General features: G+C 38.5%; 1 protein-coding gene across 2 annotated transcripts in view; it reads right to left on the reverse strand.

The window, feature by feature from the left end:
* Positions 1–894: 894 nt before the first annotated feature.
* Positions 895–22,531, reverse strand: part of Dhx40 (DEAH-box helicase 40) — a 44,404-nt gene continuing 22,767 nt past the window's right edge. For both annotated transcript variants that reach the window (XM_040749418.1, XM_040749419.1), the window contains exons 11-18: positions 19,517–19,597; positions 17,790–17,947; positions 9,175–9,289; positions 8,151–8,259; positions 5,801–5,895; positions 4,290–4,359; positions 3,581–3,809; positions 895–2,174 (exon numbers count right to left, since the gene is read on the reverse strand). In XM_040749418.1, coding sequence (XP_040605352.1) covers positions 2,035–2,174; positions 3,581–3,809; positions 4,290–4,359; positions 5,801–5,895; positions 8,151–8,259; positions 9,175–9,289; positions 17,790–17,947; positions 19,517–19,597 — 997 coding nt within the window. In that variant the 3' untranslated portion in view covers positions 895–2,034. The remainder of the gene's footprint in view (positions 2,175–3,580; positions 3,810–4,289; positions 4,360–5,800; positions 5,896–8,150; positions 8,260–9,174; positions 9,290–17,789; positions 17,948–19,516; positions 19,598–22,531) is intronic.

The following is a 22,531-nucleotide window of genomic DNA, read 5'->3' on the forward strand; positions in this document are numbered from 1 at the left end:
AAAGCATGTTCCAAGACACCACTACTACACAGAAAAACCCTATCTCGAAATAACAGCAAAAAAAGATTAGGCATATTGCCCCTTTAGAATTCCTCTCTCCTAGAATTCCTCTATAGTCTACTTTCATTCTGCTTGAGAGGAGGGGGGTGTTGATTGATTGATTGAGATTATTTGGAACAACTAATGAAATTTGAATATGGACTATGATACAGAATTTGGTGGTTAATATTTACAGGCTGCTCTTCCAGAGGACCATGGTTTGATTACCAGCACCTACATGGTGGTGCACAACCATCTGTAACTCCAGTTCCAAGGGATCCAATGCTCTCTTCTGGCCTCCAGAGGTACCAGGCATACGTGTTACACAGACATACATACAGACAATTTGACACTCATACACATAAGATAAAAATAAATCTAAAAAAAATTATAAAGAGCTTCCATTCCAAGAATCCATTCATATCCATATTATCTAAGGAAATGCACTTATATATCTGAAAAGGAAAACTGAAAGGACTAAACAATTTGAAAGCACAAATTAACAATGCTACAAACATTCAAAGAAATTATCACTACTTACCTTCAAAGAAAAGCAAGATTTGGGCTTTCACCAATTTTTCAAAAAGGCTTCAAGTACCTAACCACTGAACTTAAAACTTTTTAGACACCAAAGGATAGAATTACCTAATAAATTCAACTTAATTTTTACACACAAGATACAAAACCCAACCAGGTATAGTGGTGTGCGTGCGTGCATGTACATATCTCTTGAGAAGCAGAAGCTAGAGGATAACTCTGAGTTCAGAACCAGCCTGGTCTATGTAGCAATGCCAGGCCAACTAGAGCTGTACAGAAATAAATAAAAAACAAATAAATAAATCCACATACTGTCTATTGGGTTTTAGTGACACTAATAGCTTTATTTAACAAACACTGAGTGACTACTATGTGCAAAGCACGATGCTAGGTGCCATGAAAGATACAAAGGTGAAAGACAGAGACCCTGCCCACAAGGAGCGTATAATCTAATGAGGAAGACAGACATACACACATAACTACAATACAAGGCAGTAAACAAGAAGAGGAGGCAAGTGCTGAATGTGGCCTGAGTATGATGTTAGCCTTAAGGTTCTGATTTGAAATACTAGTGAAGTGTTGGCAGCTTTGAAAATCCCATCTCAGGATTAGAATAATATGTGTTTAAATGGTCCTACCCAAGCAGCTGTAGTCAAGAGAATAGGCCTGGTCGAGGGGCTGCTTGAAAGCACTGTCACACCTACATACATTGGTTGACAAAAGTATGTAGGAAGTTAAAAAGAACTGTGAGTGTGTGTGTGTGTCTGTGTATATACACTGTCCTTTGGTTAATGGCTATAGCTACTGTTTTAAACAATATATTTTTATATAAAAAAGGAATTTGTATAATCCCAGAAAAATCAATTTAAGGATTAGGATTAATTTAAGAAAGAATCCTGCCATAGGCAATTTTATTTACTAATTGAATCTTTAAATATCTATAAAGCTCTGGAGCAATTAAATGGTTAGACATCTAAGTATTGCTGAGTAAAAACTTCTTAAGTTTAGCCTTCTGAAGGAAATGGTCACATACCTGATACAACACTATTCTAATAGTAATAAGAAGGCCTTGAAGAGATTTAAGGAAAATAATCTTTAATGTTCAATGCAAATGGAATACACGCTGATTAAATACAATTCAGTGTTCTTTGAAAATATCTCAGTGATAGCGTTTGATACCTGTTAAGGCCAGCAAAACAGAAGTGAGGAAAATATTGTATCATCTTTCATTGGTTTCATGTACCATTGCCTATGACTTTGCAACCCAATCTTTTATTTCAAAAATGTCATTTGTTGGTATTGATAAGATGTGATTTATAAATTCTGATTTGCTTTTAGCTCACAGGCTAGGAACAGCTGCTGACCACTTCCACTTGACAGTACTGTCTGAAATAACTGGCAAAACAGAAGCACATTTCCTGGCTGCTTTCCTACTTCCTGAAGTGGATGGTTCACTGCTTAGCCCGTTTCCTTCAGCGTGTCACTGTGGTCCTGGATTCTCTGCTGCTTTCTCTCAAGGAAACGAGCCCGTGCATCTGAGATAGATTTGTCATCATTTCTTCTTTGCATTTTCTTTAGAACTTCTTTTGATATTCCATCTGAAAACAGTGCAAAGATATACCTGATTTTCAACATTAAGAAATAAGGGCTAGAAACACAGTTCAGTAGCATGCACTTGTATAGCAAAATCAGAGGTAGAGACAGGAAAATACCTAGGAGTACCACAGCCACCTAGCCTAGAGTACACAGTAGCAAACAAAGACCCTGTCTCAAGTAAGCACCAAAAACTGAGGTTATCCTCTGACCCCCACATGCACACACACATCATACATATACAAATATATTTTTAAAGAAAAAAGATCAACAAGGGAATTAAATGCTGCCTATTCAAAAGTCGGGCTGAAAGAGCACACAGGTGGGAATGCTAAGTTCAGTGGAACAATGTATACGTCACATGAACAAGACTCTAGGAGCACCACTACAACCACAAAAAGTACATGAGGCAACAGGTAAAGGTGCTTACTGCCAACCCTGACAACTTGAATTATCACCAGGACCCATGTGACAGGAGAAAGCTAACTCCCACAAGTTGTCCTCTGCCCAAACTTATATACAACACACACACACGTAATTAACAACAATAACAAAAAGATTTATTATGGTTAACCAGTCAGAAAAACTAACCCTAATTCAAGCATACTGGACAATATTATAACACTGCAATAAAACATCTAGTGAGTACCATATTTAAAAACCTTTTAATGAGCCAGGCATAGTGATGCATGCACTTGATGATACCAGCACTTGAGAGTCAGCAAAAGGTAGATCTCTGTGAATTCAATCAAGCCCAGCTAGGTCTACATAGCAATTGTCTAGCCAGCCAGAGTTACATGGTGAAGCTCTATCTCAATAAGAAACCCTTCTGTGACTTCTTGAGCAACATTTTGTACCATTTATTTCCCAGAGATGTTAAATCATCATTCTGCCTCAAAAAGTTGTTTAATATATGTGAGCTAATTGTGTTTTATATTGTAGTTCATCACCACAATTGTTTTTATCTTCCATCTATAGTCCTAATTGTACAGAAAACCTGTTGGAAAAATGGAAGTTCTAAGGTAATAAGTCACAAAATTTGATAAAATAAAAACAGTAAGTAAAACTGGGAAAAACAAAAACAAAATATAAAAAAGGGAGCCAGGCAGTGGTAGTGCACACCTTTAATCAATCCTAGTACTCATGAGGCAGAGGCAAGCAGAACTCTGAGTTAAAGGCCGGCCTGATCTACATAGCAAGTTCCTGGAGAGCCAGGGCTACACAGAAAAACGGTGTCTATAAAACAAAACAAACAAAAACACTGAGAAAAGATGATGTCATAGTTAAGACAACACCTATGATCCCAGCAGTCAGGATACTGAGACAAAAGGATTATCACAACTTCAAGGCTCCTCTGGTCTACAATGCAAACGCCTTTTCAGAAAAATAGTAGAATAAATGATTCACTCACCCTTTAGCTGTTTCACATTTTCCTTATTTGTCCATTTTCTTCTTGCATCTTCTCTCATTTCACGTCTAGCGACACTGCTCAAATCATGTGCATTAAGTTCATGCAACTTGGGTAGTAAGTCTCTTACCCATTCATAACGGATTGGACATACAATTCTTGCATAGACTTTGGTGGTAACTAATACTTCATGAAAAATAATCCATTCAAGTTTAGTTTCCTGTTCATGAAGCTATAAATAAATATAAGGTTTAAATGAACATAAAAATTTCATTTAAGGATAATTATTAATGATCAGCCCTACTCATTACCGCAAGGAAATAAGGAAAGTCAGGACTACAGAGAGAGACCCCGCACAAAACCCAAACCATGCAAAAGCTCTAGGGCGTTGGTAGCTCACGCCTTTAATTCCAGGACTTAGGAGGCAGAGGCAGGTGGATCTCTGTGAGTCTGAGGCTAGCCTGATCAAAACCTTGTCTCTAAAAAGCCAAACCAAAACAAGAACAAAAAAACTAACAAAAAAAGAAATGGGGGGAGAAAAAAAACCCTGAAAACCCATAAAGGTATTTGTTGCAAGGCAAGTTGGTGTAATCTTGTAATCTCACTTCTCGGAAGGTACAGGCAAAAAAGGGCTTGAGTCCAGCCTGAGCTACACAGATCCTGTCTCAAAAAAAAAAAAAAAAAAAAAACAAAAAAACAAAAAAGTACTTACTGCTGAGGAAGGATGAATATGAACTGGACTTCCACGCCCATCCATTGTGCAAAACGTTCTGCCAACAGATCTATACATGGAAAAAACAAAGGATGAAGACCAAAATTAAAATAAGGGATATACTATGTTTTACTACTAAAATGAGCAATTTACCTGGGGAAGAGGAATCACTTTAACAAACAATACTACCACAAGAGCTGGTTTAAAGATGCCATATAACTTGCCTGTCTTAAAATTATATATTCTCCTAATGAATATCTATACAGTAAGAACATCTTTTATCACTGAAAGGCTAAAGAAAGGAAGCTGTGATTACAGAAGAGATTTAACTGGTGAGTTTATACTTTATACCTTTAAAAATATGTATTAATGTGTATAAGCAGGGGTGCATGCATGCTTTGCTATATGTGGAAGCCAGAGGACAACTTTGGAGTCAATTCTTCTACCTTTAATTCAGCTCCAGGGTTCAAATCGAGTTCACCAGGTTTTCAGGGCAAGCACCTTTACCCACTGAGCCATTTTACTAGCCCTACAATTATATTTTTATGTTAAAGTAACTTCAGCATGTTAGTCATTCTCACATTTCTTCAGTTATTTTATATGTGTGTGCATATGCCCATGCATGTAAATATGGAGGTCAGAGGTCAATGTGGGGTATCCTTCCTTAGATTCCTGAATCTCATTCTAAAATAAATTTATAAAAAATTACAACATAAAGGACAATTTTTTTTACTGAAAGCATTGATAGTACCCAATACCTCACCCATTCTTACCAAATGCTTACCATTCTCCTTCCTAGTTATGATATAACCACCAAATCAGAAAATTAACACTGATGCATTACTAACATCAAATCCTGAGACCCTACTGATGTATATACCACCAATGTCCTAGTAAAATCCTTTAAAGCAAAAGGACTCAATTTAGGATCAGAACCATCTTTATTTTTCATTACCTTTATGCTGGGACACTTGCTCATCCTCTTTTGACTTTCATAGTGGCATCACTGTTCCCAGGCTCTCTCAGATAATAGTGCCAGGAGACCAGGCATAAACCACCATGCCTGCCAAGCCAACTTTGACTATTTCTAATTTCTTTCACCATTATCCTTAGTATTTACTTATGTGATTCTTTTTCTGTTATATAATTTCCCATTGCCAATGTTACTATTTTCTTTACGAAGATAGCCTTACTTCTCCCCATCTTAATCAGCCCTGATAGTCCATATCTAAGCTTTCCCAGGGATGCCATTCTGTCTTTTTTGGCTTTTACATTCTACCTGGGGCCATGAAACTACCAAAAAAACTCTTGTCATTTGCTTTAGGTGCTGATACAGCTGCCCAACATGTTCTTCTCTTCCTATCCTGCCTGTACCCCAATTTAAATCACAGTAGTTCCCTGTAGTTCATAATGATAATTATGAAAAGATTTCAAACCTTCAATCTTTAAATATTTTAGCACTGCAGTTAGATACAGTATTGTTTATGAACTCTCTCAAGCATAATGCGCACCTTCGAGCAACATTTTTGAAGTAGCCTGCACAAAGACATCTTCGTAGTACTTCATGTTTAGGGCCTTCAAAAGTCTCTCTTGGGAAATCACTTTGCTGTAGAAAGAATATGCATTCAGTGATAAAGCTCACAGGACAATTTGATCTAATCTTTTTTCAAAGTTCACATTCCTAAAGACTTCTGGGTAATACATTGAAGAAGGATTAGATTTAGCCTTGCACCCGAAATAGTCCAAAGACATGAGAATATATAAAATAATGATTGACAAGCTGGGCGGTGGTGGCGCACACCTTTAATCCCAGCACTCGGGAGGCAGAGGCAGGCGGATCTCTGTGAGTTCGAGGCCAGGCTGGACCAACTGCCTCCAAAACAATACAGAGAAACCCTGTCTCATAAAAACCAAAAAAAAAAAAAAAAAAAAGATTGACAGAATACCATGTATCAGGCAACAAAAAAAGGATGATGACCCAAGAGATAGGAAATTAATACCAATAAAAGCTTCATCCTAGTCTTGAGAAAGAAAAAAAATCCTGGCAGGTGGTGGTGGTGCACACCTTTAATTCCAGCACTCAGGAGGCAGAGGCAGGCAGATATCTGTGAGTTCAATGCCAACCTGTTCTTCAAAGAGAGTTCCAGGACAGTCTCCAAACCTACAAAGAAACCCTGTCTTCGAAAAACCAAAAAAAAGAAAAGAAAAGAAAAGAAAAAAAGAAAGAGAAAAAAATTTAAGGTGTAGAGCTCAGTGTTTAAGAGCATTGGCTGCTCTTCCAGAGGACCTGGGTTCAGTTACCAGTATCCACATGGCAGCTCACAACTGTCTGTAACTCCTGTTCCAGGGGAGCTGACACTCTCATACAGACATATACGCAGGCAAAACACCAATGTGCATAAAATATAAATAATTATTAAAAAAAGAAAGAAATCCAAATAGAACCCAGAGAACTCATAAGGAAACAGAGCCAAGAGTCTGAAAAGACCAAAGTGGCTGGAAATTGCAGGAAAGGGTAAGTTCAAGACAGATTTTAAAAAACAGCATCAGAGATCTGCAAAAAGTAATTAAGTGTCTGCCCAAATAGATAACTCCCAGAAAGATAAGATTGCTTAGTATCTCACAAGACTAAGAATGGTGGTATAAAACGAAACAAAACAAAACAATTCTCTAAATCCTGGTTTTGGATAGAATACTAGAAGGGGATTACCTTTAATCCCAGCACTTGGGAGGCAGAGGTAGCAGATCTCTGGTATATATGGAGTTCCTAGCCAGCCAGTGCTACGTAGTCAGACACACAGAAAATAGCATGAAACTTTGGCAGGTATGTATATTATTTTAAAAATATTTATCTTAAAATATGTAAATGTAAGCTGGGCGGTGGTGGCACACGCCTTTAGGCAGAGGCAGGTGAATCTCTGTGAGTTCGAGACCAAGCCTGGTCTACTGAGCGAGTTCCAGGACAGGCTCCAAAACAATACAGAGAAACCCTGTCTCGAAAAAAAAATGTAAATGTATGTCTATGTGAGTACGTGCAGATAAGTACAGGAGGGAGGTGAGAGGCATAGGATTCCTGGGAGCAGGTGTTACAGGCAGTTATGAATCACCTGATGTGGGTATTGGAAACTCTTCTGCAAGAGAGTATAATCTTGAACACTGTACAGTCTGTTCAGTACTATTAGCCTTTCTTCTTTCTTGTCTTTTTTTTAGACAGGTTCTATTGAGCCCTGGCTAGCCTGGAAACATAGACTAGGTTGTCATCAACTGACAGAGATTCATCCACCTGCTTCTGCCTCGAAGGTGCTGGAATTAAAGGTATGTACCACTAAACCCGCCCAGATCTATTGTCTTGATTGTAGTAATGATTTAACAGGTGCATGCAGATGTCAAAACTCAGCAAACTGGACAATTTTTGTTAAGTGTTTTAGAATTTTTTACATTGACTTGGTGAGTGGATAGGTGGATATCTTCATGACAAAGCATAAATATGTGTGGAGTCAGAGGACAACTTTTGGGAGTTGATTTTTCCTTCCAACAGGAGAGTTCCTGAGATCAGACTTGGGACATTAGATTTGGTGGCTTATATTCCTACTGGCTGAGTCATCTCACCAGCCTAACATGTGAAGCTTAATATGTGTCAATTATTCTTCAGTACAACTATTTAAAACTATTTTCATTTCTTCAGATATATGTCTTTACAGCTACTAGGATTCACTAGGTCAGAGAGAGATGGCTGTACAAAGCAGTATGCAGAGGGAAGGTGGCACAAATGTAAATGTACTTCACTGAAAACTCAGTATGACATAGACACGTTTAAAATGCTAGTCAAGAAAACAAAACAATAAAAACTACAGCAATCACCTGTTTAAGTTTCCTGATCAGTTCCCGAAGTTGAGCTTCCACACGAAATGCAGAAAACAAGCACCGCCAGTGGATCCAATGCTTTTGACACCATGAAGCTGGAGCTCCACTACAACACAAAAATACTGGTGTCTTGAAAATACCTTCCATAAACGAAAGACAAAAGAGTCTTCATTTCCTTTACAAAAAATGGAAACCAGTCATGTGTGGTAGCGCAGGGTGGGGTGGTTATATCTTCAGCACTTGCGAGGTAAAGGCAGAAAGTTCAGGCGTTCAAGGTAATCTCCTAAATCTCCTACACAGCAAGTCTGCTGCCAGCCTAGACTACAGGAGACCATCTCAAAAAAACAACCAACCAAACCACCACCACAACAAACCTCAAAAGGAAACACTAAAAAGAGCATTTTGGAAAATTTGACAAAAAAAGTATCAGGGGCTGGGAAGATGGTTCATCAGTTAAGTGTACTTGTTGTCCCTCACTTAATCTGAGTTTGGTTCCCAGCATCCACATGGTGGCTCACAACCATTAGTAACTCCAGTTCCAGGGGATCCTACTACTACTTTAGTTTTCATGGGCACCAGGCATGCCTGTGGTACATACACATGCATACAAGCAGGCAAAACACTCATATACCTAAAATAAATCTTCTTAAAGAAAAAAATTGACAAAAAAATTAATGTCAGGTCTTCTGACTAAATTTTAAAAAATAATTTGTAAATAGGCTTCTTTTCACACATATGAATTAACAAATATCTACTCATTATTTAATCTAATATTTAAGTACTAAAACCAAAATTCTGTAAAAATCACTTTTAGGAAGAATCTAGGAAAGAGGAGAATCAATATACAATAAATGCCAATTAAATGACATGACGGCATCCTGGAAATCTCACTGATGTGAAAAATACCTTGAGGCCAGTTTCATCCCATTGAACCTTAATGTCTAAGGTCATATACAGTAAGTATGCAATGGAGCTGCAGATCAGGCTAACATTTTCCAGTATGAAGGATCGGCTCACATACCTTGACTTGCATTGTTCAAAAATGACAGCTAAAGTTGCAAAGTCATTAAATCCTCCAGCTTTTGCTGCCAATTCTCGATGTCTCTGTTCTGCTTCCTTCTGGTACTCTGGATCAACTAAAAGGCAAATCAAGACACAGTTTAGTTCCATGTTAAATCAAGTGCCCACATTCACTCTGCTTTCCTTTTCACTATGTTCAACAAAATCTGCCTCACTCTTTGGGTAGAATAAATTAGCTTTGCCTGTTTCTCCCATAAGTGTCTGTACTCATCCCATATCCTGCCCCCACTTCCATTGTTTGCAATACACAGTATCTCCCCACACAGCTCAGAATGACCTGGAATCTGGAATGTAGCCCCACAGCCTTGAAATTCTCTTCTTGCCCCTGCCTACCTAGTGCTGGGATAACAGAGCTGTACCACAACACATAGCTATTTTTCTTTTAAACACATGCTGGAGATTTACAATAGCCAACATTATTTCCCTCAATTAAATTGTCTTTAAAATAGTATCTGGAATTTACTTTTCTGAAAAATTCATTGTCTACAAGTAGCCCATAGTTAAAATGGATGTAAGGTAAAAGTTCCATGTCCACATTTTGTCACATAAACAATCTTCAAGGCTAACTACTATTACAGATGGTTCCCAACTTAGAATAATCAACTTTATAATGATGCAAAAACAATATGCTTCACATTCAGTGGAAGCCGTACCTCCAATTTTCTATTTTACTCTTTTCCCAAATTTCAGCACAATAAGCCCTTCCCAACGCTAGTACTATATGAGGCCTCTGCTCCCAGTCAGACATGTGACTATGAGGATAAATAAGACAAATAACAGATACTCCATAATGCACCATGCAGCTTTGTACAGTAGATTACTGTTTTTAATGTATGTTTGACTTAGGATGCTTTTAATTCTGGATGGATTTAATCAGGATGTACCCCATCATGAATCAAGGAACATCTGTAGTAAGTTTATCTCTGTCAACTATTTTCCACTTACCTCCTTCCACCATGTGGGTTCCAGGTATCAAAACAGTGATCAAAAGTCAGCAGGATTGCTCAAAAAGTAGAAGTGGTAGCCTCACAAGCCTAATGAGTTCAACCCCCAGAACCCACATAAAGGTAGGAGAGAACTGACTATACAGTTTTGTCTTTGGACCTCCACATGCAATGCAATGCCAAACGTGTACATCATACACATACAAAAAGTGATCAAGCATTGCCTAAACATATAAAGAACATACACAATCTAACTAGACATTATATAATGAATTCAAAATAATAGGTAAACAGAACCTCCATATACATTAAGCTTCTCTATTACAAGTATTCCCTAATTTTATAAATAATGTATAACAAATATACAGAAAACTACTTAAGCTATAAATGTACACTCCAAGAGGTAGTTAATAAACATAGTATAACAATGTATTCAAGCAGATCAACAATTATGAGCATCAGAGAAGTCTAATCACTTAATACTACCATCCATTTCCCTCAGAAGGGTAACCATAGCCTGACTTCTAACTCCACAGATGGGTCTTGCCTGTTTCTAACCTTTAAAAACATGTCTTTACATTGTGTGTGTGTGTGTGTGTGTGTGTGTGTGTGTGTGTGTGTGTGTGTGTGTGTGTGTGTGAGAGCATCCCACAGCATCAAATATGGAGGTTAGAAGACAACTTGCCATAATCAGTTTTCTCCTTCCATCATATGGTTCCAGCAGTGAAACTCAAGTTGTCTATCTTAGTAGTAAGCACCATTACCCACCGGCCCATCTCATCAGCCTTGTTTCTAACCCTTATATGAATAGAATCACACAGTATGTACTTGATGAATTTAGATGCTTTTGCTCAACATGCTTTTGAGAATTATCTTTTACTTACTTTGATCCTTTTTCTCCTGAATCCATTTCAAGCCCGACATGCTCTCTAGGCAAATTCCCCACCCAGCACTTGATTAGATTAATCTTTATTCTGCCTGGGTCCCTTGGGTTATGAAGCCACATAGAGAAGCTTACAGTATGGCCTAATTTTTCTGTTTTATTGTAGGCTACCATACAAACCTTCAATTCACCTACTATAGTCATTTACACACTGGTTCAACCTCTTACAGAGATAGCAGCTTTATTCTGCAAGTTCCAAGTTAGTCTTGTCAATATAGAAAGTGTTAAACCAACTAAAGCTACACTGACTCTGTTTAAAAAAAAAAGTGCTGGGAAGATCAATGGTAAAGTGCTGGTCAAGCATGAGGACCTAAGTTTGATCCCCAGGACACATATAATGAAAAAACAAAATTTAAAGATTTAAAAATCCAAATGCGATAGCCTCTACTTGTAATGGCAGCACTGGGTAGGCAGAGACAGGTGGACCTTTGAGATTAACTGGCCAGTTAGCCTAGCTTACTTGGCAAGTTGCAGATTGTGAGAAATCTTTTTTGGGGGCCCTGGCTATCCTAGAACTCACTAAGTAGACCAGGCTGTCCTAGAACTCAGAGATATGCCTGCCTGTGCCCCACCCAATGCTGGGATTAAAGGAATGCACCACCAGAGGGAGAACTCTTATCTTTAAAAAAAAAAAAAAACATGTATAATGCTTGAAGAATGGCACCTAAAGCTGTCCTCTGGCCTCCAAACCCAAACATTCCTGCATATATACAAACATACAGACACAGAGTAAAAGGAAAAGTAAACAGGCCAGGTGTTGTGGCACATACCTATAATTCCAAAACTTGGGAGGAAAAGACAGGTGAATCTCTGTGAAGGTCAGGACAGTGGCCTGGTCTACATAGCAAGTTTCTTTCTTTTTTTTTTTTTTTTTTTTTTTTTTTGGTTTTTCGAGACAGGGTTTCTCTGTGGCTTTGGAGGCTGCCCTGGAACTCACTTTGTAGACCAGGCTGGCCTCGAATTCACAGAGATCCGCCTACCTCTGCCTCCCGAGTGCTGGGATTAAAGCCACCAACGCCCGGCTCATAGCAAGTTTCTAATCTCTTGATTTTTTTGTTTTGTTTTTTTGGTTTTGTTTGTTTTTCGAGACAGGGTTTTTCTGTATTGCTTTGGAGCCTATCCTCACTCTGTAGACCAGGCTGGCCTCAAACAGAGATCCATCTGCCTGCCTCTGCTTTCCGGGTGCTGGAATTATAGGTGTGCGCCACCACTGCCTGGCTCCAGCTTGTTTCTTAATCATAAACTTGTTCAATAACACAACAATTTCTTTCCCAGGTATTTTTTTAAAGCTAAGCAAAACAAAAATACATAAAAGGCTTGCACAAGAATTTACTCAGGAGATTGTATTTGAAATATTTCACTCATAAACAACACTAAACAAGAATAATATACATGTTCATGGACAGGATAATACATAACTAATTGTATGTTCATACAGTGGAAACTACTCAATAAAAGATCAAAATACAGATACATAAAATAATACAGATGAATTTCACATGGAATATGTTCACCAAAAGCCAAATATACACCTAAAAGTTTATGTTGTATATTTCTATTTGTAATTTCAAAAACGGCAAAACTAACATTAAAAAAAATTCCAACCAGGTGATAGATTTGCCTGCCTTTATTCTCAGTTCAGAAGGCAGAGGCAGGCAGAGCTCTGTGAGTTCAAGACCAGCCTGGTCTACAGAGTTCCAGGACAGCTGGGTTTACACAGAAAAACCCAGAAAAAATTGTTCTTACATTTTTACATGTTGGGGAGTGGGCCATGCACTTGTGCATTTGCACTCTGCAAATGGAGGTCAGAAGAAAATGTGTAGAAGTTCTCCTCTACCCTGTGGATCTCAGAAATGAACTCAGGTTGTCAATCTTGGTGACAAGTGCTCATGACATAACTCAGTCATGACATCACCCCTGAACATTCTCTATTTTGATAGGGGTGCATGTTATATGGTATGTCCAGTTCATAAAATTCACTGAATTATACTAATATATATTTCAATATATTCAAAATTTGCCTTAAAATATCAATGAAGGCCTTCAAGATCACTTGATCTTGTCATCCAATCTAATTCTTCTTCTAACCTTAACTATTGAAGTTAGGTTAGTATTGAACCCAATTGTTTTGTTTTGGTGTTGTGTTTTCTCCCTTTGGTTTTCTAAGACAAGGTAAGAGGTCCTCCTGTGTTACTTATAAAATGCTGGAACTACAGGCATGCACCACTATACCTGACTTTCTGGTTTTATAAATGAAAAACATGGGAGTCTGAGAAAGCTAAGGCCATAGTCAGATACTTAGGTATTGGACAGTCAGAACACTCAACTCCTGACATCCACTTCATACTCCCCAGTAATTTTGGGGGTCTCTTTAACCTTGATAATTCCTAAGGAAAGCCAATCAACATTATTTATCGCACGTACTATTTTACTGGGAGAAATGTTGCAATTGGGTATATTATAAGACTTAAAGTTTTATGAAAAAATTTAGTACATTTACAAAATTTATTTTGTATTTGTGCATGCTCAAATATGTGGTAGTCAGAATACAACTTATGGGAGTTAATTCTCTCCTTGCATCATGTTGTGAATTCTGAGGAACTCAGGACATCAGTACTGGAGAGGTGGTTCAGCAATTACGAGAATTAGCTGTTCTTCTCAGAAGGCACATGGCAGCTCACAATTGTCTGGAACTCCAGTACCAGAGGATCCAAACCCCACTCTGGCCTCAGTAGGCACCAACCAAGCAAATGGTACACAGATATACATGCAGACAAAACACCAATACACATAAAAATGAATTAAAAACAAAAGCCTCATGACATGAGACTTGACAGCAAGTACCTGCTTAATGTACCATCTTGCAGGTCCAAGAATCAACATTTTGGCAGTTAAAATTGAGGTCTATTTGGGGTAGGCAGAAAACTAATTCAATAACAAAGTACTTTTACAGAAAAATTTACCACCTTTATAATCACAGCAATGACAAACCAGTCTGGACCCAACACTCATAACCTACAAAAGGAAAGGCCAGTGAGGTGCACAATCTCTTGTTATAGTATTAGCTGTTGACAAGGTCTAGTGACTACTCTGAAGATACTTATGGGAAAAAGTGATTTTTTTAGATAAAAACAAAGTCAGCACATGTTAAACTGTCTCATACTGGCACACCAAGAAACAAAAAAAAAGGAAATATATAAGAATATATGTAAACCATAAAAAAGAAAGAAATACTCTAAGGATAAAGGGCTGAACTACCTGTTCTTTTCATTCCAAAAAACAAGTTAATATATTACTAATTTACCACAAAAGAACAAAGGTTCACCTTATTATCTAGCTTTATCCTTGAAGGGAAATTAACTTTTAGCTAGGAATGTTATATATTCCCTACGCCAAACAACTAAGTTAAAGGATAACAAAATATAACCACCTATTCTGTTTCCTGTCTCACAGCTATATGGTAAATCCCCAAAAGGCTCTGTGAATTACTGAAGACCAAAGTAAACAGTCAGACATAAAGTACATAGTTAGAATCTTCCCACTGTTAGATAGCAGTTCTTCCTAACTTGATTTACCAGATCACACAACAATCATTTTGTGGATTTCAACTGACTCTGCAGTTCATGTGGAGAGGAAAAGACTGAGAACAGCCAGGGCAATGAGGAAGGGGAAGGACAAAGTCAAGGATTAATTACCTCATCTAACTACTTAAGAATGCTCATACAAGGGAGGTTGTGGCATATGCCTGTAATCCCAGCACTTGGGAGGTGGAGGCAGGCAGATCTCTGTGAGTTCAAGACCAGCCTGGTCTACAGAGTGAGTTCCAGGACAGCCTTCAAAGTTACAAAGAAACCCTGCCTCAAAAAACCAAAACAAAAAAAGAGTGCTTATACAAGTATAGTCAACTGATCTAAACAAACAAACAAAAGCAGTTCAATAGGGAAACTACAATATTTGAACAAATGATGTTGAAACAAATATATACCCAACTATGATATGACAACATTAAGAGAAAAATATAAATGGCCGTGGTAATGGCAATGACCTCATTGACATAGTACCAAAAGGAAGATCCACAAAAGAAAAGTTATATTAGACCTTCATTAAAATCAAAATCTTCTGTCTGCCAAAGGCAATGCCAAAACAATGAAAGGATAAATCAAACACTTGAAGAAAGTACTTAACAGCTGGGCAGTGGTGGCTCATGCTTTTTAATCCAACACTTAGTAGGCAGAGGCAGGAGGATCTCTCCCAATTTGAGGCCAGCCTGGTCTACAGAGTGAGTTCCAGGACAGCCGGGACTGCTACAGACAGACACACTGTCTTAAAAAAAAAAAAGGAGGGAGGGAGGGAGGGAGGGAGGGAGGGAGGGAGGGAGGGAGAAAATACACTATACATTGGGGTAGATGAGGTAGCACACACCTGTTTTTTTTTGTTTTGTTTTGTTTTGTTTGTTTTTTTTTTTTTTTGGTTTTTACGAGACAGGGTTTCTCTGTATTGTTTTGGAGGCTATCGGTCCAGCCTGGCCTCGAACTCACAGAGATCCACCTGCCTCTGTCTCCCGAGTGCTGGGATTAAAGGCGTGCACCACCGCCCGGCTCGAGGTAGCACACACCTTTAATCCCAGCAGTGAGCAGGTAAAAGCAGGCAGAAATCTGTGAGTTCAAGTCAAGCCTGGTCTACATAGGTAATTCCAGGACAGTCAGGGCTACATAGAGACCATGTCCCCAAGATCCAAAACAAGCAAAACTGGATAGTGATACTATGGTAACTTTTTTGTTAAGTTTGTTTTGTTTTTCCAGATAGGGTTTCTCTATGTAGCCCTGGCTGTCTGGGAAGTCAGAGATGCACTTGGACTGCCTCTGTCTCCAAGTGCTGCTATTAGAGTGAGCCACTACTGCCTGGTTGCAACTTTAATAGCCAAAACATGAAAAAGTAACCATTCCCTTTAATAACTGGATAAATTCCATATAATAGAATGGAATACCATTTAGTGATAAAAAGAAATGAGCTATCATACCCCCATAAAACAAACAAAAAACAAAACCATGAAGTGTGGTGATAGTTTATTTATGCTATAATAAATAAATCTTGCCTGAAGATCAGAGTGCAGAGCAAGCCACACTAGTTAGCCATAGAGGCCAGGCAGAGAGGTGGCACACACCTTTAATCCTACCACACTGAAGATAGATGCTGACAGATTTCTGTGAGTTCAAGGCCACCCTGGGCTACATGTGAATGAATTTGTCTAAGAGAGAAATAGAGCTCACACAAAGGTAATCCCAGCACGCCTTTAATCCCAACACTAGAGAGGTGGAGACAGGAGTGATAAGGCTGGACAGAGAGAGGAATATAATGCAGAAGGAGACAGAAGCTTAGGCAGTCTCAGCAGAGTCACTCTGAAGCAGTCCGAGGAGGCAGTCTGTAGATAGGATGGCCCCTTTGATCTGAGCACTGGTAGAGGTAAGAATTCTAATGGCTGGCCACTCTGCTTCTCTGATCCTTAAGCTTTCACCGCCAGATAGATGACTTAAGAGTTTTATTATTAAAATCAAAGAGAATTCATGCTACAATGGAGGAATCTTTTTGTTTTGTTTTGGTTTTACAAGACAGGGTTTCTCTGTATTGTTTTGGAGGCTGTCGGTCCAGCCCTGCCTCGAACTCACAGAGATCTGCCTGCTTCTGCCTCCCGAGTGCTGGAACTAAAGGTGTGCACCACCACCGCCTGGCACAATGGATGAATCTTAAATCTTAAATGACAGAGATCCATTTGAAAATGTTACATACTATATGATCACAAATACAAGATTCTGAAAATGGCAAAATAATAAAGACAGTAAAAAGATCAATTGCCAAATGGGTTGGTTTATATTATGTGTATGTGTGTGAGCATGTACATTCTCCATCTACCTGAACACCAAGGGACAACATGAAGGAAAGGATGTAGTGATGAATAAATGGAGAGCAGGGGATGTTTAAGCAAATAAAACTATTCTATAGGATTCTGTAGTTGTAGATACTGGATATGAGTAAAAAGTTATAGAATATGCAATCAAATGAGTGATCCTTTCAGTTAGTAACCTATCAGTATTGATGCATGCACAGCAGCAAACATATCACCAATAAAAGATGCTCATAAACTGGAAAAACTGTGTGGCTAAGAGAATGGGAACCTTCTAAACTTACCCATTTTTTTGTAATCATAAAACTTTTCTAAAGAAAACAGTCTATGAGGGCATAGGAAAACAGTGTCTTGTTTTCTTTGAGACAGGGTCACATCTGCTGCCCAGGCTGCCCTTGAATCAGGATCTTACCACCGCTCTATCATAAGACAACTGACATTACACCCATGCTTCACCACACTTAGCAATCAAATTCTTTACAAAATATAAAAATTGCTTATGGGAGTCCACTAGATGGCTCAGCAGATAAAGGGGGCTTACCAATAAGCATGACAATCTCAGTTTAGTTCCCAGAATCCACATGGTAGAATAATAGAACCAACTCCTCCAAGTTGTTCTGACTTCCACACACGCACTGTGCGTCTGTATCCTTAAGCACACACAAATGTACACACACACACACACACACACACACACACACACACACACACACACACACGGTAAAATAATATAATACAACGAAAATCTTTAAAAATAAAGTGTTTACCCGGTCTGATAAAGACATTTTCCACAGATAACATTGCTGCTATTGGAAGCAGTAAATCTTCACAATCAAGAGAAGCAGCCTTGATCACTGCACATGTCAGATGTGGGGGGAGAGGAAACTCCACCATGGATAAACCCAATCTTGTCACATGACCACTCCTTAACAGAAAAAGAAAGTTCTTAGGACTTTGGGACCATACAAATATAATGTTCATCATTCAGAATAAATAAGACATAATTTAATTACTTAAACTCATCTCTAGAAAATCAAATTTAAAGAATAAAACACTGTGTCATTGGTAAGAACAATGAAAATTGGTTGGTGGTGACCCATACCCTTGATCCTAGCACTCGGGAGTGGCAGGCAGATCTATGAGTTCCAGGACAGCCATGGTTACACAGAGAAACCCTGTCTCAAAAAACAAAACAAAACAAACAAACAAAAAAACCCTAAACCAAATAAACCCTCTATTGTCAGAAGTTGTACTTTTCTTTCCCTTTTCTTGTTGCATTTTCATTTATTTAATTAGTGTATGTGCACACACATGAAATAGCACAGGGGTCAGAAGACAACTTGGAGGAAAATAGTTCTCCTCTTCCATCCTGTGTGTCCCAGAATTATTTGTTTGTTTGACTTTGGTTTTTCAAAACAGGGTTTCTCTGTGTAACAGCTCTAGCTGTACTGGAACTCGCTGTATAGATTAGGCTGGCCTTGAACTCATAGAGGCCTCAAACTCATAGATCTTCCTGTCTGACTCCCAGATGCTGGAATTCAAGGCATGCACCACCCCAACACATGGCCCCAAAAAACTACTCAATGAGATAGGATACTGTAATTCAAAAGTTACAAACATTCATCAGAGCACAGAGTTATCCTTGAAGAAATGAAGGAAAAACAATTATCAAACCTTCCCCCAACAAACAATCATGACAACAAAGAGTCTCGGCATTTTTTTTTCTTTCTTTTTTGTTCTTTTTGAAACAGGGTTTTTCTCTGTGTGACAGCCCTAAGCTGTCCTGGAACTAGCTCTGTAGACCAGGCTGACCTCGGACTCAGAGATCCAACTGCCTCTGCTTCCCAAGTACTGGGATAAAAGACATGTGCCGCCACCACCTAGCCCAAGTCTTAGCACTTTTTATGTAGCTAGAATAATGCTTGGTATTGAAATGGTATTCAAAATTACTTGTTAACTGAAACCAATTAAGAAAAAGTGCTTTGGTTTGGCTTTTTAAAAAATGTTACATTTCTCCTCCTTGTTTACGCAGCTTTTTGGTTGTTTGGATGCTTTGTGTTGTTTTAAACAGAGACTCTCAAGGGTGGCTTCAACTGCCATACTACTGCCTCAAGACTCCCAGGTACTGGGATCACAGATTACAGGCATGTACTTCCATGTCTAGCTACAGGAAAACATCTTTATAGTTCAGTGTTTGAGAACTGAGGTAAACAAAGACTAAAGGCAGATTTTAATTGCATGTAAATCAATTCATTAACATTGAAATAAATTCCTTCCTACTTCTGAAGTAAGACTTAGAACCTTTTTTAAAATAACGAATCGAAACGCCAGGCACAAAAGCTCACACCTGTTATTCCAGTATTTGAGAAGCTGAGACAAGGAGGATTATAAATTCAAGGCCAGTATAGACTGTATGGTGAGTTTCACGCCAATCTGGGCTACATAGCTACAAACAAACAAAAGATTAACAATATGTTTAGATTATACTTTTTACCTGTCAATAGCATCACACTGATAAAGCTGTTTAAGTGCTTCCAAAATAAGTCTCTCATTAGGTGGATCCAAATATGGAAACCTGTATATTTAAATGAGATAGGGAAAAGTCAGAATTATTAATAGAAAAGACTTTATACACACTTGATTTATGTCCTTAAAAGTTTCATTTCTCCACTTCATTTTCTTGTTGTTTTTGTGGACAAGGTCTCTTTCTACAGAGTCTTGGTTGTCCTGGAACTCAAATGCATACCAGGCTAGCTTCAAAATCAGAGATGCACCTGCCTCTGCCTCCTAAATGCTGGGATTAGAGGTGTGCATTACCATGCTTCAAGTCCTCTTCTTGCTGAAAACATCCTAGCACCATGGTCCACATTCAAAAAGAGGAAATTTTGCTTTTTCTGGAATTACATTTCTCTCATTCAAAACATACTTCTTTTTATTCTTTTCTCTCTATCTTAATCCTGACTCATACTTTGTAGCCAATTACTGTTTCTTCTCTTCTGCAGGCCATGACTGTGTTTATCAAGTTGTTACAAAACAGAGGAGAGTGTCAATGATGGATCAGCAAGTAAGGGTGCTTGCCATCAAGCCTGACAATTTGAGGTCTATGGCCAAGATTCCATGGTGGAAGATAATGGACTCCTGCAAGTTGTCTTCTGACCTCCACATGTACACCTATGTGCATGTACACATGCACAATCTAAATAAAGAGAAAAAGCAGCTAAAAGTAGCTGAAAATTTCAAGTTATCTATAGTAACTTAGGGCTGGCCTTGATTTCAAAGAGACCTACCTGCTTCTGCCTCCAAAGAGGTGAAATTAAAGGCATGTGCAACCATCCCTAGTCTCCTGACTCCATATTTTAATTACAAGAAAAATGGCTCAGAGTATAAAGTGCTACCACACCAGGCTTATACCTGGTTTCTTCTTTTTCTTTCATTTCTTTCCTTTTTGATCTTATTCAAGTCAGGATTTTGTTGTGTATCCCTACATTGACTTTGTCCTCCCAGCAGTCTTTCTACCTCAGCTCTTCTAATGCTAGGATTACAGATGCGTACTCTTGACAGCACATGCCGGTAATCCTACCACTTGAGAGGCTGAGGCAAAAAGATAATGCATTCAAGGCCAGCCTCAGCAATATAGCAAGTTTAAACAGCCTGGAAGACATGGGACCCTTTCTCAAAAAACAGCAATGGGATCTGGAGAGATGGATCAGGCATTAAGAGCCCTTGCTGCTCTTGTAGAAGACCTAGGTTTAGTTCCCAGAACACAGATGGTGGCACAACAATCTGTAACTCTAGTTCCATAGGATCTAACAACACTTCCTGACATCCATGGGCACCAAGTATGCAAGTGATGCACACACAGACATGTATGCAGGCAAAACATACTTATACATAATATAAAAATTTAAAGAAAAAAGCAAAAGAATAGTAACAATGTAAACAGTACTAAGCTATTTAAAATGAATTAATCTCTATTCATTTCTCTTTTTTTTCTAGTATGTATTCACTCTTGGTTATTTTTAATCCATTGAGAATATGCTAGGAATTAATGCCAAGCTTACTGGGCAGTTGCTTTTAAAGTCTCCTCTTCCTAAATGAGAATATATCAAGACACTGATTTTAAATCAGGATTTACTTGAAAATTTTCTGTTTGGTCACTAAGCTCTTTCAATGGCTTGTTATTTCTTTCTCAATGGCATAATTTACTAATACAGTTAAATTTTATGTTTTATTCTGCATACTTAACTAGAAAATCTTTTGTCTTGAGCCAGATATGGTGGTGCACACCTATAAGATCAGTAGCTGGAAGTCATAGTCAGTGGATCACTAATAGTTCAAGACCAGCCTGGTCTTTATAGTATGTCCAGGCCAGCCAGGGATACATAATGAGACCCTGTCTCAAGAAAAAAAAAATCTGTAGTCTTATTTGAAACCATCTAAATTGGCGAGTCAGGCTTGGTAGCACTTGTGTATAATCAAGAGACAAGAGCAAGAGGTTTGCTAAGGCCCATCTAGTCTATATAGTGAGTTTTAGGCCAGGCAGAACTATACTGTGAGGCTCTGACTCAAACAAACAAACAAACACAGGAAAATATATGCACATTATATCTGGCTCCATAAAACTTTGTAGTCAGAATTATAGTGGTCAACCAAGCATTGCGCGGCATGCCTTTTAATCTCAGCACTTGGGAGGCAGAGGCAGGCAGATTTCTATGAGTTCAAGACCAGCTTGTTCTACATGGTGAGTTCCAGACAGCCCTAGCTACATAGTGAGACCATCTCAAAAAAGCAAAACAAAACAAAAAACAAAAAAACAGTGATCACTAAAGGCAACCAGCATGATAAGCCTCCATTAAGCCAGGGTTTAAATATGAGAAAAAGATCAAATCTAAGTGTGATTGCTTGAATGTAATTGGCCCCCATAAGCTCATAGGAAGTGGTACTATTAAGAGGTATGGCTTTTTTTGGAGTAGTTGTGTCCTTGTTGGAGGAAGTATGTCACTGTGGGGGTTGGGTTTTGAGTTCTCCTAGAGTCACAGTTAACCATTTCCTGTTGTCTGCCAGATGTAGGACTCTCAGCTACTTCTCCAGCACTATGTCACCATGCTCCCTGCCAGGATGATAACAGACTGAATCTCTGAACTCTAAGTGGGTCACCACAATTAAATGTTTTCCTTTATAAGAGTTGTCATGGTCGAGCCGGGCGTTGATGGTGCACGCCTTTAATCCCAGCACTCGGGAGGCAGAGGCAGGCGGATCTCTGTGAGTTCGAGGCCGGGCTGGACCGATAGCCTCCAAAACAATACAGAGAAACCCTGTCTCGTAAAAACCAAAAAAAAAAAAAAAAAAAAAAAAAGAGTTGTCATGGCCATGGTGTCTCTTCATAGCCACAGAAACCCTAAGATACCCAGTAAAGCAATACAAGCTTTGAAATAAAAAATTCAAAAAACTTGAAGGCAAATAATAGTTTAACAGTTTACTTCTAGATTCCTCAATCTTAAATTGTAGC

Source organism: Mesocricetus auratus, unplaced genomic scaffold (genome assembly GCF_017639785.1).
Source record: "Mesocricetus auratus isolate SY011 unplaced genomic scaffold, BCM_Maur_2.0 Super-Scaffold_100007, whole genome shotgun sequence".
NCBI classification, from domain to species: Eukaryota; Metazoa; Chordata; class Mammalia; order Rodentia; family Cricetidae; genus Mesocricetus; species Mesocricetus auratus.